Source organism: Natator depressus, chromosome 7, assembly GCF_965152275.1.
Source record: "Natator depressus isolate rNatDep1 chromosome 7, rNatDep2.hap1, whole genome shotgun sequence".
Lineage (NCBI taxonomy): Eukaryota > Metazoa > Chordata > Testudines > Cheloniidae > Natator > Natator depressus.
In genome coordinates, this window is record NC_134240.1 from 124,229,592 (window position 1) to 124,247,696 (window position 18,105).

Here is an 18,105-nt window from a genome sequence, read left to right on the forward strand (position 1 = left end):
TTCGTCGATGAAACATCCAATAGCCAAGAAGGTCAAAGTACTACATCATGTCATTGCAGAACTGGTTTTGTGGCTTGAACCTGCAATCACATGGAAAGGGGTCCCTTTTTCAATCCCCTTGTGACGAAGTGGGACTGTTCTTAATGTTTCCTCTGAATACTGTAGGGGTGCCTCGGTTTCCCCTATGCATTTCGTAAGTCTCTAGGTGGTGGGATAAGGGAGTGTAATTGTTGCAGAGCAAAGGGCCAGCACTCTGTCTCCTGGCAACTGATGGCCTGGGCCCTTCCCCCCTGCAAGGTGATAGCTAAAGGGTTGGAAAACAAAGGAATCAGGTGACCTCCTGGCCCGGGAAAGGGACAAAGCCCAGAGGAGGAGGGGCTGGAGGGTGAGTCAGTTGGGAGCTGGCTGGGGACGAGGAGTGAAGTGCAGACATGGTTGTCTGGCTCACTGCCCCCCAAAATGGACCCAGCTGAGGGGTCCTGTTCTCCGTACCTACAACCTCTGTTTTAAACCGTGTTCCTGTCATCTAATAAATGTCTGTTTTACTGGCTGGCTAAGAGTCACATCTGACTGAGAAGTTGGGGCGCAGGACCATCTGGCTTCCCCAGGACCCCGCCTGGGCAGACTCACTGTGGGAAATGCACAGAGGGGCAGAGGATGCTGAATGCTCTGAGGTCAGACCCAGGAAGGTGGAAGCCATGTGAGCTTTTTGCCCTGAAGACAATCTGCTCGCAGAGAGGAGACTTCCCCAGAGTCCTGACTGGCTTCGTAGGGAGCAGTTCCAGAGCATTGCCCAGGGACCCTGTGACACCCCTCCCAAAAAAAGACCCTGCTCATGGATGCATCAGTGACAAGTTGGGGAACTCACTTGGACCACTTGCAGATCAAAGACACCTGATCTCCAAATGACATGGGGCTTCATGTGAATGTTGTAGATCTCTGAGCCATCAAACTAGCTTGTCTGGCATTCCTGCCTGTCCTCAAACTCGATAATTCAGGGCTTTACAGACAATATGACAGCTATGCAACAACATAAACAAACAACAGGGCACCTGCTCCTTGCTCCTCTGCCAAGAGTCCACTGATTTTTGGAATTGGTACCATCAGAATGTGGTAAGACCAATGTCTCTTCACCTCCCAGGAATCAGGAACAACTTAGAAGACTTCCTAAGCAGGACAGTCAGTGACCAACCAGGAATGGTCATTACACAGATCCATCACAGAACTGATATTCCATCCGTGGGGACTCCCATGAGAGACTTTTTTGCCATTAAGGACAATGCAAAATGCAAGAGCTTTTGCTCCACAAGAGTCCTGAGTCCAAGGATGCTAACAGATGCCTTCTTGCTACAGTGTAACAAGGGCTTGCTTGTATGCCTTCCCACCAATTCCCTTCATTCCCAGGGTGATTTCCAAAATCAAGAGAGAAAGCTACAATCTTTCTTGTGCCTTAAATATGGGCCAAGTCAGTTCTGGCTCACAGACCTATTCCAGATGTCCATTCAGCTTCTGATCCATCTCTCAGACAGCCTGGATCTGATCTTGCAGCATTGTGGCCAGACACATCATGCAGACCAGAGTCTCTGCACCTGATGGTATAGCTAGTGGGTGGCTGACCACCACACAGAGAAACTGCTCCATACAGGTCCAGGAAAACATCTACCAGAAGGACATATTCTTGCATGGGAAACAGGTTCTCACTATGCATAGCCCAAAATGGCCTAGACCCAGCCCAGGCCTCAGTACCAAAGATCCTTGAAGACTTACTGTAGCTCAAGCAGACAGGTCTCTTATTCAGTTCTACTGAAGTCCACCTCACAGTGATTTCAACTTATCACCTGCCTGTGCAGTCCTGTTTGGTCTTCTCTCACCCCATGGTATCAAAGTTTCTTAAAGGGCTACTACATGCTCAAACACTGGTCAGAGAACCCACTCCTGCCTGGGACCTCAATGTACTCCTCTTGAGACTGATGGAGCCTCTCGTTGAGCTTCTCTCAGAATGCTTCCTGGACCACCTCACTCTGAAAACAGAAAGAAAAGGAGTACTCGTGGCACCTTAGAGTTAGTCTCTAAGGTGCCACAAGTACTCCTTTTCTTTTTGCGAATACAGACTAACACGGCTGCTACTCTGAAACTCTGAAAACAGTCTTCCTAGCCGCTATCACTTCAGTCAGAAGAGTAAGTGAGCTTCAGGCGCTCCTGGCCGAACCCAAATGCAGTTCCATTGGAATAAGGTGATGCTGAGACCTCATCAGAACTTCCTCTCCAATGTGGTCTCAAAATTCCATCTGAGCCTATCCATCCGCTTGCCTGTCTCCTTCCGAAAAGCACATTTATCACTGGGAGAAAAGAAATTACACACACTTGTCATTTCCAGGTCTCTGCTCTATTGACAGAACAAAATCATTCCACCTGTCAATCCTGTCTCTTTTTCCCTATACCAGAGCATTCAAAAGGTCAACTTCTTTCATCTCAAAGAATATTGAAACAGATCACATGATGCATCCTCGTGTTATTAGTTGGCTAGTGTACCTTTCCCACTAAATATCAAGGCTAACTCCACCAGCATTCAAGTGATTTCTTCCACCTTTTTCAGACATGTGCCACTATCAGACATCTGCAAGGCAGAGATGTGGAGTAAACCACTGACCTTTGTCAAGCACTGTGCCTTGGATTTAGCTGATCAGATGCCAAGTTTAGGAGAGTAGAACTCTGATGCTGTATGGAATCTGGGAGATACGTGTGGATATTATGAATATCAATATTGTAAAATTGTAATGAGTTGTGCCAGATATGCCATGTAAGGTATCTGCAAAAATGTTATAATTTGCCAGATATGATAATCTCATTTATGTGTTTGTATCACCTTTGTATTATGCTTGTGCTATGCTTGTGCTATGCTTCTGGGTGACACCCCCAGACAGTTTGGCATCAGCACTGCCTAGCCTGCTTGATGGCCCATTAAGGACCATCAGCTATACAACTGACCCATTGAGAGACAGCAGAGAATACACCTTATGACTCAGCAAGGCATTCATGGGCATGCCTGTGGACAGAAAAGGTCCTCCAAGCCTTGTGCTGGGCAGATTGTGTTGGAAACAAAGGAAGTACAGGGCGCATGGCAAAATAGAATCATAGAATATCAGAGTTGGAAGGGACCTCAGGAGGTCATCTAGTTCAACCCCCTGCTCAAAGCAGGACCAATCCCCAACTAAATCATCCCAGCCAGGGCTTTGTCAAGCCTGACCTTAAAAACTTGTAAGGAAAGGGATTCCACCACCTCCCTAGGTAATGCATTCCAGTGCTTCACCACCCTCCGAGTGAAAAAGTTTTTCCTAATATCCAACCTAAACCTCCGCCACTGCAACTTGAGACCATTACTCCTTGTTCTGTCATCAGCTACCACTGAGAACAGTCTAGATCCAAATACTATAAAAGACAGCTGCATCTTCTCCATTTTGTCTTCAATCCTGCTTCTTACCTCTGGAGGAACTTTGCTACAAACTGAAGCTCTGAATAAAGACTGAATGATCCAGCCAAGCTGTGGATGTGTTCCAGAGGGACTTTCAAGTCAGCAAACTCACCAATACTGCTAGGAACCTGATATGTGGACTCTGAAGTCTTTGTATGTATGTGACTGCTTTACCCTTTAACGTCTCTCTTGTTCTTTCTTTTTTCTTTATAATAAACCTTTTGTTTTAGACACTAAGGGATTGGCTGGCAGTGTGGTATTTTGGGTAAGATCCAAACCTATACTGATCTGGTAACATGGCTGACCCTTTGGGGTCAGAAGAACATTTTGTATATGTGGGCAGAGTTTTTTAAATAACTTCTCACTGTACTGGACCTAGGTGCTGATTGGGAGCCAGAGAACTGGAATGCAATAAAGGGGGCTGTGTGATTTCTTTTTTTGCTTCTTGATAACCAGTGTGGGGGATCAGAAGCACAGTTTGTGACTAGTTGGGGAGTGTAACTTCAGTATTACCCACCAGTCTTGGGAGTATCTGCTCTTCCTTTTGCAGCCTGCCCTGATCTTGGCATTTCTAGTGAGGGCTGCCCCAATCACAATGGGTCACAAGAACTACAATCCTTATTTGACTGATGCAGCTGGAATTCCTCATTCCCTCTGTCCTGAGGGGATACTGCTTGCCAATCACCTAAGTAGGGCTTCATACTGATACATAGTGGAAGAAAGGATAGTTACTTACGCTACATGCATCCGATGAAGTGAGCTGTAGCTCACGAAAGCTTATGCTCAAATAAATTGGTTAGTCTCTAAGGTGCCACAAGTCCTCCTTTTCTTTTTGCTACAGTAACTGTGATTCTTCTAGATGTTGTCGATGTAGATCTCATGACCTGCTCTCGGAGTCCTTGGTTACTAGGAGCTTCAGATTGTGAGGGAACCGAGAGAAGGTCATGGCTGCTCTGCCTTTTGTGCCCTGTCATGGGAGCATGAGCTAGCACAGGGTGCATGTGTGACCCCAATGGACACAGCAATAAAAAAAAAAGTCTGGTTTTGTATGTATGAGGTGCATGCACACCCTACAGTGGGAACTACACTGACAAAAACATCTAGGAGAACCACAGCTACTGCAGGGTAAGTAACTATTCTTCTTCTACATTGCTCTGTAAAGTGTCCCAGTTCTTCATTCTGAAGGGGAAAGGGAAAGGGGTATACCCACACATGAAAGTACTACATTTCTCTTATACCTCATCGAAACACTTCCCTGTGGTATGCCTGACCACAGTGTCAGAGTTCTTTTCACTTTGAAAATATGATCTATCTACAGGAGATGGTAGTAATAGCTGGTGGAGACTGCTTGCTATTTGGAGCCTCACCAGTCATTTTGGGCAGCCTTTACCTCTGCAGAAACATGCCCTATGTTGGAAGATGCATCTGTGGCTCTGGGAATGCTAAGCTGTTGGTGTTTTCCTTTTCCTGCAGTCCCTCAGCATGACCATGGTGCCTTTGACAACCGTCGTTGCCTTCACTGACATGACAGAATGGCCAGAGCCTCCACGTAGCCAGCCCAGCACGTACTGGAAACTCCCATTTGACTTCTTTTTTCCCTTCAAGGTTGCACTGAATGGGGGGATAAGCTGTCAAGGAGACCTGGCTGGTGCTTTCCTGATGTCTCTCACATTCTGCAGCATTCTCAGCTTCTGAAGAGAATGAAGTCTGGTACTCTGCTCCTCATGGCAACATTTATGCCCAGATAGTACCAGAGAGCTCACTCCATCCTGCTGTATCCTGGTGTCATATCTGGTGCCTGTTCCTCACCTGGGTGAGACAATACGAGAGATACAGTGACCTAAATGATTCCTCTTTGTTCTTGTGAACAGCAAAGAAAGTGTTTATCTGACAGCTAGAAAAGGCAGGTGTTTCAGGGAATCCTGTTAATGTAATGGTACAGTCAGAATATGATGCAGACCAAAGACTCTTCTATTCTGTTCAGGTTCTCACCCTGTGCCTATCATCATGCTATCCCTGTTCCTTCCTGTAGTGCATTGTGACATGATTAACATCTGTCACCTGTGATTCTTCCATGTCTGCAATCCCTTTATGCAGATCTGTGAAGGTCAACCCAGCGTTGCTCATGGGGGATGGGAGGGCAGAAGGAGCAGTCTCTGTGTGGAACAAAGAGGAGAGAGGGAATGAAAAGGAACTCTCTTTATTCTGTCCCCTACAAGAAGGAAAAGTCCCTTCTGAGCTGAGCAGTATGAAGAGAAGTGTGGCTTTCATTTCTAGTTTCCCTCCCTATTGATGGGGAGTCTGGAGCTCACTTGTTCAGCTCCCTGTTACAGAAGGGCCTCATCTTTCCATGTGGAATTGTAAATCATACATTTTAAATCTGATATAATTTATCTAGTGATGGTTTCAATAGAAACTATCAGTGCCTCTGTGACTGTCTTTAGAATGTATGCCTTTGTTAGGGGATCTGAATTATTATTCAGTGAGTGGTACTATAATGACCTATCTACTAGTCTCCTCTGGCCCATTTTAAATAAGCTGGCCTTGTGCATCTGTGTCAATCTTTATCTCTTATTTTTGTGTTAATCTCTTCAAATAAAATTATCAATTGAACATGCATTACTTTATAAAAATGTTTTCATTTGCAAGATGGATATGCAAGACACAAGGAATTATGGAGGTTCTGTCCTTTGGGATTACTGTCCTGGGAATTTTATGCCCAGATATCTTGACAGCTCTCCTTTCCACCCTTACAGCTCTTCCCTCATGCGTATGGGCTCAGTGCCACACTCCCCACCTGTGGTGGTTTAGGAATCTCTAAAACTGGGAAGTACTACTGCTTCAGGTCCAAGCAGAGGCTATACTGGCAGTGACAGCCATCGTGAATGTTGGATGATGTATAGGAGATGGGCCATTGTGAGCAGTTGGAGATTAAAGTTAACTATTTTAGAAAAGGTTTGCAACTTATTATGAGGCTGCAGTGTCATGCAACACCTAGGGTTTGACCCTGGCCTCCTGTGTCTCAGTGACATTTCATAGATTTCAGGGCTGGAAAAGACCTCTATTATCTTGGGATAAATGAAGGGGGCAGGTGGTGGGGGGGTGGGGTGGCGGTAGCTTCCTTTTATGGACACCCAGCCAGCCAGTTAGCTATAAAATCCCTCTTGGTAGCTGTTCTCTACTTGCTTTACCTGTAAAGGGTTAAAAAGCCCATAGGTAAAAGAAAGGGAGCGGACACCTGACCAAAAGAGCCAATGGGAGGGCTAGAACTTTTTAAAATTGGGGAAAAAACTTCCCTTTGTCTGTCTGTTGTTGTTCTCCAGAGAGAGGGCAGAGAGCAGAGACAGGGCTGGGACTGTGCTATAAGAGGTTTGAGCCAGGTATGGAAAACCATCAAATCATACGTAGGAATTGCTTATCTGAAACCCCAGATATGTAAGTAAATCAGGGAATGTCTAGGAAGATGCAATTAGGGTTATTTCTTCTCGGCTTGTGGACTCCTCTGTGCTACCCCAGGTGCTTTTATTTTGCTTGTAACCTTTAAGCTGGATATCAAGAAACATTCTTGATGCTTAATTATTATATTTGCTTTTTTTAAATCTAGCAATAGCCTAAATTCCAGATATATTTTTTCTTTTTTTTTTAAATAAAATTTACCTTTTTAAAGAACAGGATTGGCTTTTTTGTGTCCTAAGAGGTTTGTGCATATGTTGTTTAATTAGCTGGTGGCAACAGCTGATTTCCTTTGTTTTCTTTCTCAGCTCTTCCCCAGAGTGGGGGTGAAAGGGCTTGAGGGTACCCCACAGGAAGGAATTCCCAAGTGCTTTTTCCTGGGTTCTCAAAAGGGGTTTTTTGCACTTGGGTGGTGGCAGCATCTACCCATCCAAGGTCAGAGAAAAGCTGTAACCTTGGGAGTTTAATACTAGCCTGGAGTGGCCAATATTAATTTTTTAAGAATCCTTGTGGGCCCCCACCTTCTGTACTCAAAGTTCCAGAGTGGGGAATCAGCCTTGACAGATCTATTCAAGGTGTGGTCAAACACAGCTCGTGAGCTGTATGTGTCTCTTTTACAGTTAAAGTGCAGCTCACGAGCTGAAGCCCCGAGCCCTGACTAAAATCCCAAGACACCCCCTCCGGCCCCCCACACCACCCCCCCCCACAGCTGGTAGGCAGAGAATGTATGTGTGGGGCCTCCAGGAAATACTTCAAAAGATTTTAAGCCCTGAGCTACCGTGAGAGTGAGGCCGATAGAAAGAGAAGCTCTCACATGTGCATTATATCAGGAAATTGCATCATTCTGTTTTCAGAATGTTGTGCTGACCTCGTGTGCTCACGATCTCCCTGCATTCCACAGAATACAGGCTGTGTTTACTGTTCACAAATCTCATTTGAATAGTTTTAGATTTAAGTGTTAACTCTACGTTAATTTTGTGGATGACAATGATATCTTCAAATTGTAAGAAATACAAGCATGAAGAAGAAAACTGAAGTTTTAAGCCAGAATGGGAGGAAGATTTTGCATTCACTGTTAAAGGTGGCAAACCCCTGTGCCTTAACTGCAATGCATTGCTCACTCACTACAAAGCGAGCAATTTGAAATGTTACTACAAAATGAATCACAATTTTTCATCTAAATACGCTCCTGAATCAGAATTAAGGCTAAACAAGCATTAAAATCATGCCTAAACAGTCAGACTACTCTTGGTGTTCAGTAAGGAAGCTGACAATGAGCAAAGCTAGTTTTGTTAGTCATGGTATATCACTCATGCTAAATGTCCATATTGTGATGGAGAATTTGTTAAGAAGAATGTTGCAGAAGTGGTTGCAATTTTAGATCCAAGTAACACAAAACTTAATGACTAATAAAGCAAATTCCAATTTTGTGCCATAGTGCAGAGAGGCAGATCTCCCAGATCAGTGATGATGTTGCAAGCAAGATGCAAAATGATCTAAAGAATTCTCAGTGAATCCACAGATATACAAGATAAACCACAACTAGTGATATTTGTTCACTATGTTTTCACTGATGTAATTGCGAGAGAAGAAATGTTGGACTGTAGCACAATCTGCACTCATTGCCGCGGCACCTCTTGCCGGTCATCTGGGAATTAGCTCATCCCAGCCTCAGAGCACCTCCTGCTGGCTGGTGTCTCCCTACAGGTACCTGCTTCCTGGTCAATCTCCACCACTTATAGTATTTCTGACCCCATGTCCCTCACCGGCCTGCAGTGCCCCTTCTCCTGGGTACTGCCCGCAGCAGTACCCTCACACTCAGGGTCCTCCCCTCCCTGGGGAACCCCAATCCCCTAAGCCCATCTTGCCTCAATGACCCACTGCCAGTCTTCATCTAGGCCCTTCCCTCAGGGGGAAATTTCAGTCCAAAATGGCCACTGATCATCAGCCAGGGGGTCGGACCCGCTGCTTCTTCCTTCCCTGGCTGCCTCCCCCAGCCGTGAAAGCAAGGCCTCTGCTTGGAGGTTTGCCAGGTTGGAGCACCCCTGCCCCTGCCCCTGCCCCTGCCCCTGCCCCTGCCCCTGCCCCTGCCCCTGCCCCTGCCCCTGCCCCTGCCCCTGCCCCTGCCCCTGCCCCTTTTCTCTATCGGGCAGCCAGGTCCATCTCTCTCCAAGACTGGAGAGAGACTGACTATCCCTTCTGGTCTTCTCCCTTTTATACTGGCTTGGCCAGCTCTGATTGGCTGTCTCCCAGGCTTCTCTGATTGGCTCTCAGCCCCAGTCCCCTCCAAGGGCTGGCTTTTAACCCTTTCTGAGCCGGAGCAGGGTGACCGCCCCGCTACATGGACTTAGTGGTGCTAAAAGAAACAACCCACAGGGTTGACGTAAAGAATGCACTGGACAAAGCACTGACAAATGCTGATGTTCCACTGGATAAACTTGTCAGTGTTGCAATGGATGGAGCACCTGCAATGGTGGTGGTGGGGGGTGGGGGGGAAAGTAGGCCTTATCAGACTCTTGAAAAGTGATCCCAAATTTCTGAAATTTCTCCCTCTTCATTGCATAATCCATCATGAGGATCTCACAGGCAGATACTTCAACTACAAAAGTGGTCCTAGAAATTGTCAGTTTCATCTGCTCAAATGGGAAGACTCCTTGACACTCAAAAATTTCATCGAAGAGCTGGAACTTGAAGACATACCTAATGACATCTCTTTCTAATGTATTGTGAGGTGGTTATCAACCACCAGTGTCTTAAATAGGTTTGTGGAACTGTTGGAGCCTATCAGTGCTTTCCTCGAAGAAAAGGAAATGTCTTATCCACAGTTGGAAGATGAGCAATGGATGCAGGATCTGATATTTTTCACTGATATTATGCAGCATCTGCAAACTCTCAATTTGGCACTCCAAGGGAAGGAGAAGGTTATTTCTGTCCTTATTAACACAGTCTTCAGCTTCCAGAACAAGTTCTGAAAGGAGACATAATGCTAAGAGACTTCAACAAGTTTCCCTATCTAAAAGTAGGGTGAACGCATTTCCTGAAATGGAAGTAGATCACAAACTCGAGGAATACAGAGGTAAATTACAAGGATTGCTTGATGAATTTCAGGCCAGGTTTGAAGACTTGCAGAAGTTGAGATCCTGCTTTGCCTTTCTTGTAAACCCTGATGTGATCAACAACAGCTGTCCAATTCCCAAAACTGTGGTTACAGAAATATTTACTGTAAAATGGAACTACTGGAATGCCAGGAGGACAGGGTTCTAAAGATGATGCATAAATCACAATCTATAATCGTGAAATGCTCAGGGAGATTAGAGAGGCTATTAATATAAAAAACTTAATAATGGGGGATTTCAACTATCCCCATATTGACTGGGTTGTCACCTCAGGCCGGGATGCATAGATAAAGTTTCTTGACACCTTAAATGACTGCTTCTTGGAGCAGCTAGTCCTGGAACCCACAAGAGGAGAGGCAATTCTTGATGTAGTCCTAAGTAGAGCACAGGATCTGGTCCAAGAAGTGAATATAGCTGGACCACTTGGTAATAGTGACCAAAATATAATTAAATGTAACATCCCTGTGGCGGGGAAAACACCACAGCAGCCCAACACTGTAGCATTTCATTTCAGAAAAAAGGACTACACAAAAATGAGGAAGTTAGTGAAACAGAAATTAAAAGGTACAGCGCAAAAAGTGAAATCCCTGCAAACTGCATGGAAACTTTTTAAAGACACCATAATAGAGGCTCAACTTAAATGTATATCCCAAATTAAAAAACATAATAAGAGAACCAAAAAAGTGCCACTGTGGCTAAACAACAAAGTAAAAGAAGCAGTGAGAGGCAAAAAGGCATCCCTTAAAAAGTGGAAGTTAAATCCAAGTGAGGAAAATAGAAAGGAGCATAAACTCTGGCAAATGAAGTGTAAAAATATAATTAGGAAGGCCAAAAAAGAATTTGAAGAACAGCTAGCCAAAGACTCAAAAAGTAATAAAAAATGTTTTCAAGTACATCAGAAGCAGGAAGCCTGCTAAACAACCAGAGGGGCCACTGGATGATCAAGATGCTAAAGGAGCACTCAAGGACAATAAGGCCATTGCGGAGAAACTAAATTAATTCTTTGCATGGTCCTCACGGCTGAGGAATCATAGAATCATAGAATATCAGGGTTGGAAGGGACCTCAGGAGGTCATCTAGTCCAACCCCCTGCTCAAAGCAGGACCAATCCCCAATTAAATCATCCCAGCCAGGGCTTTGTCAAGCCTGACCTTAAAAACTTCTAAGGAAGGAGATTCTACCACCTCCCTAGGTAACGCATTCCAGTGTTTCACCACCCTCCTAGTGAAAAAGTTTTTCCTAATATCCAACCTAAACTTCCTCCAATGCAACTTGAGACCATTACTCCTTGTCCTGTCATCTTCTACCTCTGAGAATAGTCTAGAACCATCCTCTTTGGAATCACCTCTCAGGTAGTTGAAAGCAGCTATCAAATCCCCCCTCATTCTTCTCTTCTGCAGACTAAACAATCCCAGTTCCCTCAGCCTCTCCTCATAAGTCATGTGTTCCAGACCCCTAATCATTTTTGTTGCCCTTCGCTGGACTCTCGCCAATTTTTCCACATCCTTCTTGTAGTGTGGGGCCCAAAACTGGACACAGTACTCCAGATGAGGCCTCACCAATGTCGAATAGAGGGGAACGATCACGTCCCTCGATCTGCTGGCTATGCCCCTACTTATACATCCCAAAATGCCATTGGCCTTCTTGGCAACAACGGCACACTGTTGACTCATATCCAGCTTCTCGTCCACTGTCACCCCTAGGTCCTTTTCCGCAGAACTGCTGCCTAGCCATTCAGTCCCTAGTCTGTAGCGGTGCATTGGATTCTTCCGTCCTAAGTGCAGGACCCTGCACTTATCCTTGTTGAACCTCATCAGATTTCTTTTGGCCCAATCCTCCAATTTGTCTACGTCCCTCTGTATCCTATCCCTACCTGCCACCATATCTACCACTACTCCTAGTTTAGTATCATCCGCAAATTTGCTGAGGGTGCAATCCACACCATCCTCCAGATCATTTATGAAGATATTGAATAAAACCGGCCCCAGGACCGACCCTTGGGGCACTCCACTTGATACCAGCTGCCATCTAGACATGGAGCCATTGATCACTACCCATTGAGCCCGACAATCTAACCAACTTTCTACCCACCTTATAGTGCATTCATCCAGCCCATACTTCTTTAACTTGCTGACAAGAATACTGTGAGAGACCATGTCAAAAGCTTTGCTAAAGTCAAGAAACAATACATCCACTGCTTTCCCTTCATCCACAGAACCAGTAATCTCATCATAGAAGGCGATTAGATTAGTCAAGCATGACCTTCCCTTGGTGAATCCATGCTGACTGTTCCTGATCACTTTCCTCTCATGTAAGTGCTTCAGGATTGATTCCTTGAGGACCTGCTCCATGATTTTTCCGGGGACTGAGGTGAGGCTGACTGGCCTGTAGTTCCCAGGATCCTCCTTCTTCCCTTTTTTAAAGATGGGCACTACATTAGCCTTTTTCCAGTCGTCCAGGACTTCCCCTGATCGCCATGAGTTTTCAAAGATAATGGCCAATGGCTCTGCAATCACAGCCGCCAACTCCTTTAGCACTCTCGGATGCAACGCATCCGGCCCCATGGACCTGTGCACGTCCAGCTTTTCTAAATAGTCCCTAACCACTTCTTTCTCCACAGAGGGCTGGCCACCTACTCCCCATGCTGTGTTGCCCAGCGCAGCAGTCTGGGAGCTGACCTTGTTCGTGAAGACAGAGGCAAAAAAAGCATTGAGTACATTAGCTTTTTCCACATCCTCTGTCACTAGGTTGCCTCCCTCATTCAGTAAGGGGCCCACACTTTCCTTGGCTTTCTTCTTGTTGCCAACATACCTGAAGAAGCCCTTCTTGTTACTCTTGACATCTCTTGCTAGCTGCAGCTCCAGGTGCCATTTGGCCCTCCTGATTTCATTCCTACATGCCCGAGCAACATTTTTATACTCTTCCCTGGTCATTTGTCCAATCTTCCACTTCTTGTAAGCTTCTTTTTTATGTTTAAGATCCGCAAGGATTTCACTGTTAAGCCAAGCTGGTCGCATGCCATATTTACTATTCTTTCGACACATCGGGATGGTTTGTCCCTGTAACCTCAACAGGGATTCCTTGAAATACAGCCAGCTCTCCTGGACTCCTTTCCCCTTCATGTTAGTCCCCCAGGGGATCTTACCTATCAGTTCCCTGAGGGAGTCGAAGTCTGCTTTCCTGAAGTCCAGGGTCCGTATTCTGCTGCTTACCTTTCTTCCCTGTGTCAGGATCCTGAACTCGACCAACTCATGGTCACTGCCTCCCAGGTTCCCATCCACTTTTGCTTCCCCTACTAATTCTTCCCAGTTTGTGAGCAGCAGGTCAAGGAAAGCTCTTCCCTTAGTTGGCTCCTCCAGCACTTGCACCAGGAAATTGTCCCCTACATTTTCCAAAAACTTCCTGGATTGTCTGTGCACCACTGTAGTGCTCTCCCAGCAGATATCAGGATGATTAAAGTCGCCCATGAGAACCAGGGCATGTGATCTAGTAGCTTCTGCGAGTTGCCGGAAGAAAGCCTCATCCACCTCATCCCCCTGGTCCGGTGGTCTATAGCAGACTCCCACCACTACATCACTCTTTTTGCTCACACTTCTAAACTTAATCCAGAGACAGTCAGGTTTTTCTGCAGTTTCATACCGGAGCTCTGAGCAGTCATACTGCTCCCTTACATACAGTGATACTCCCCCACCTTTTCTGCCCTGCCTGTCCTTCCTGAAAGAAAAGGAGTACTTGTGGCACCTTAGAGACTAACCAATTTATTTGAGCATAAGCTTTCGTGAGCTACAGCTCACTTCATCGGATGCATACGGTGGAAAGTGTAGAAGATCTTTTTATACACACAAAGCATGAAAAAATACCTCCCCCCACCCCACTCTCCTACTGGTAATAGCTTATCTAAAGTGATCACTCTCCTTACAATGTGTATGATAATCAAGTTGGGCCATTTCCAGCACAAATCCAGGTTTTCTCCCCCACCCCCCAACACACAAAAACCCACTCTCCTGTTGGTAATAGCTTATCTAAAGTGACCACTCTCCTTACAATGTGTATGATAATCAAGATGGGCCATTTCCAGCACAAATCCAGGGTTTAACAAGAACGTCTGGGGGGGTTGGAAAAAACAAGGGGAAATAGGTTACCTTGCATAATGACTTAGCCACTCCCAGTCTCTATTCAAGCCTAAGTTAATTGTATCCAATTTGCAAATGAATTCCAATTCAACAGTCTCTCGCTGGAGTCTGGATTTGAAGTTTTTTTGTTGTCATATCGCAACTTTCATGTCTGTAATCGCGTGACCAGAGAGATTGGTTTATGAATGTTATAATTCTTGACATCTGATTTGTGTCCATTTATTCTTTTACGTAGAGACTGTCCAGTTTGACCAATGTACATGGCAGAGGGGCATTGCTGGCACATGATGGCATATATCATATTGGTGGATGTGCAGGTGAACGAGCCTCTGATAGTGTGGCTGATGTTATTAGGCCCTGTGATGGTGTCCCCTGAATAGATATGTTGGCACAGTTGGCAACGGGCTTTGTTGCAAGGATAGGTTCCTGGGTTAGTGGTTCTGTTGTGTGGTATGTGGTTGCTGGTGAGTATTTGCTTCAGGCTGGGGGGCTGTCTGTAGGCAAGGACTGGCCTGTCTCCCAAGATTTGTGAGAGTGTTGGGTCATCCTTCAGGATAGGTTGTAGATTCTTAATAATGTGTTGGAGGGGTTTTAGTTGGGGGCTGAAGGTGACGGCTAGTGGCGTTCTGTTATTTTCTTTGTTAGGCCTGTCCTGTAATGTGATATATGCCATCATGTGCCAGCAATGTGCTGTTGTCATCATGAATAGGTCGGAATATGAAGAAGAGGCTGCTCGGCAGCTCTCCAATACCACTTTCTACAAGCCATTACCCTCTGATCCCGCTGAGAGTTACCAAAAGAAACTACAGCATTTGCTCAAGAAACTCCCTGAAAAAGCACAAGATCAAATCCACATAGACACACGCCTGGAACCCCGACCTGGGATATTCTGTCTACTACCCAAGATCCATAAACCTGGAAATCCTGGGCGCCCCATCATCTCAGGCATTCGCACCCTGACAGCAGGATTGTCTGGCTGTGTAGATTCCCTCCTCAGGCCCTACACTACCAGCACTCCCAGCTACCTTCGAGACACCACTGACTTCCTGAGGAAACTACAATCCATTGGTGATCTTCCTGATAACACCATCCTGGCCACTATGGATGTAGAAGCCCTCTACACCAACATTCCACACAAAGATGGACTACAAGCCGTCAAGAACACAATCCCCGATAATGTCACGGCTAACCTGGTGGCTGAACTTTGTGACTTTGTCCTTACCCATAACTATTTTACATTTGGGGACAATGTATACCTTCAGATCAGCGGCACTGCTATGGGTACCCGCATGGCCCCACAGTATGCCAACATTTTTATGGCTGACTTAGAACAACGCTTCCTCAGCTCTCGTCCCCTAACACCCCTACTCTACTTGCGCTATATTGATGACATCTTCATCATCTGGACCCATGGAAAAAAAGCCCTTGAGGAATTCCACCATGATTTCAACAATTTCCATCCCACCATCAACCTCAGCCTGGTCCAGTCCACACAAGAGATCCACTTCCTGGACACTACAGTGCTAATAAACGATGGTCACATAAACACCACCCTATACCGGAAACCTACTGACCGCTATTCCTACCTACATGCCTCCAGCTTTCACCCTGACCACACCACACGATCCATTGTCTACAGCCAAGCTCTGCGATACAACCGCATTTGCTCCAACCCCTCAGACAGAGACAAACACCTACAAGATCTCTATCAAGCATTCTTACAACTACAATACCCACCTGCGGAAGTGAAGAAACAGATTGATAAAGCCAGAAGAGTTCCCAGAAGTCACCTACTACAGGACAGGCCTAACAAAGAAAATAACAGAACGCCACTAGCCATCACCTTCAGCCCCCAACTAAAACCCCTCCAACGCATTATTAAGGATCTACAACCTATCCTGAAGGATGACCCAACACTCTCACAAATCTTGGGAGACAGGCCAGTCCTTGCCTACAGACAGCCCCCCAACCTGAAGCAAATACTCACCAGCAACCACATACCACACAACAGAACCACTAACCCAGGAACCTATCCTTGCAACAAAGCCCGTTGCCAACTGTGCCCACATATCTATTCAGGGGACACCATCACACGGCCTAATAACATCAGCCACACTATCAGAGGCTCGTTCACCTGCACATCCACCAATGTGATATATGCCATCATGTGCCAGCAATGCCCCTCTGCCATGTACATTGGTCAAACTGGACAGTCTCTACGTAAAAGAATAAATGGACACAAATCAGATGTCAAGAATTATAACATTCATAAACCAGTCAGAGAACACTTCAATCTCTCTGGTCACGCGATTACAGACATGAAAGTTGTGATATTACAACAAAAAAACTTCAAATCCAGACTCCAGCGAGAGACTGTTGAATTGGAATTCATTTGCAAATTGGATAGAATTGACTTAGGCTTGAATAGAGACTGGGAGTGGCTAAGTCATTATGCAAGGTAACCTATTTCCCCTTGTTTTTTCCTATCCCGCCCCCTCCCAGACGTTCTTGTTAAACCCTGGATTTGTGCTGGAAATGGCCCATCTTGATTATCATACACATTGTAAGGAGAGTGGTCACTTTAGATAAGCTATTACCAACACGAGAGTGGGGTGGGGGGAGGCATTTTTTCATGCTTTGTGTGTATAAAGAGATCTTCTACACTTTCCACAGTATGCATCCGATGAAGTGAGCTGTAGCTCACGAAAGCTTATGCTCAAATAAATTGGTTAGTCTCTAAGGTGCCACAAGTCCTCCTTTTCTTTTTGCGAATACAGACTAACACGGCTGTTACTCTGAAACCTGTCCTTCCTGAACAGTTTATAACCATCCATGACAGTACTCCAGTCATTTGAGTTATCCCACCAAGTCTCTGTTATTCCAATCACGTCATAATTCCTTGCCTTCACCAGGACCTCCAGTTCTCCCTGCTTGTTTCCAAGGCTTTGTGCATTTGTATATAGGCACTTGAGATAACCTGCTGATCGCCCCTCATTCTTAGTATGAGGTCGGAGCCCTCCTCTCACAGGCGTTCCTGCCTGTGCTTCCTCCCGGTATCCTGCTTGCCCACTTACCTCAGGGCTTTGGTCTCCTTCCCCCGGTGAACCTAGTTTAAAGCCCTCCTCACTAGGTTAGCCAGCCTGCTCGCAAAGATGCTCTTCCCTCTCTTTGTTAGGTGGAGCCTGTCTCTGCCCAGCACTCCTCCTTCATGCAACACCATCCCATGGTCAAAGAATCCAAAGCCTTCTCTCCGACACCACCTGCGTAGCCATTCGTTGACTTCCACGATTCGACGGTCCCTACCCCAGCCTTTTCCTTCCACGGGGAGGATGGACGAGAACACCACTTGTGCCTCAAACTCCTTTATCCTTCTTCCCAGAGCCACGTAGTCCACAGTGATCTGCTCATTCTTGGCAGTATCATTGGTGCCCACGTGGAGAAGCAGGAAGGGGTAGCGATCCGAGGGCTTGATGAGTCTCGGCAGTCTCTCCATCACATCGCGAATCTTAGCCCCTGGCAAGCAGTAAACTTCTCTGTTTTCCCCGTCAGGGCGGCAGATAGATGACTCAGTCCCCCTGAGGAGAGAGTCCCCAACCACCACCACCCGCCTCCTTCTCTTGGGAGTGGTGGTCGTGGAACCCCCAACCTCAGGACATCGCATCTCATGCCTTCCAACCAGCGGAGTCTCCTTCTGCTTTCTGCCCCCAGACGTATCATCTGGTCCACTCTCCGCAATGGTACCTGTGGAGAGAACATGAAAACGGTTACTTACCTGTGTCTGCGTTGCTGGTACCCGGACATTCCCTCTTCTTCTTCTGGAGGTCACATGTTGCCAAGCTTCTTCACTGGCCTCTTGGCTCCGCTGTGCAACCTGTTCTAAATCTTCAGAGCTTTGTGCCCGTAGAAGCATATCCTGACTTTTGTCCAGGAA

General features: G+C 46.1%; 1 protein-coding gene across 2 annotated transcripts in view; it reads left to right on the forward strand.

Moving 5' to 3' along the window:
- TCTN3 (tectonic family member 3) overlaps positions 1 to 6,172 on the forward strand; it is a 67,040-nt gene extending 60,868 nt beyond the window's left edge. The window contains exon 14 of one of the 2 annotated variants that reach the window (XM_074959574.1): positions 4,946 to 6,172. In XM_074959574.1, coding sequence (XP_074815675.1) covers positions 4,946 to 5,167 — 222 coding nt within the window. In that variant the 3' untranslated portion in view covers positions 5,168 to 6,172. The remainder of the gene's footprint in view (positions 1 to 4,945) is intronic. The other variant, XM_074959575.1, reaches the window with a different exon arrangement.
- Positions 6,173 to 18,105: the final 11,933 nt, after the last annotated feature.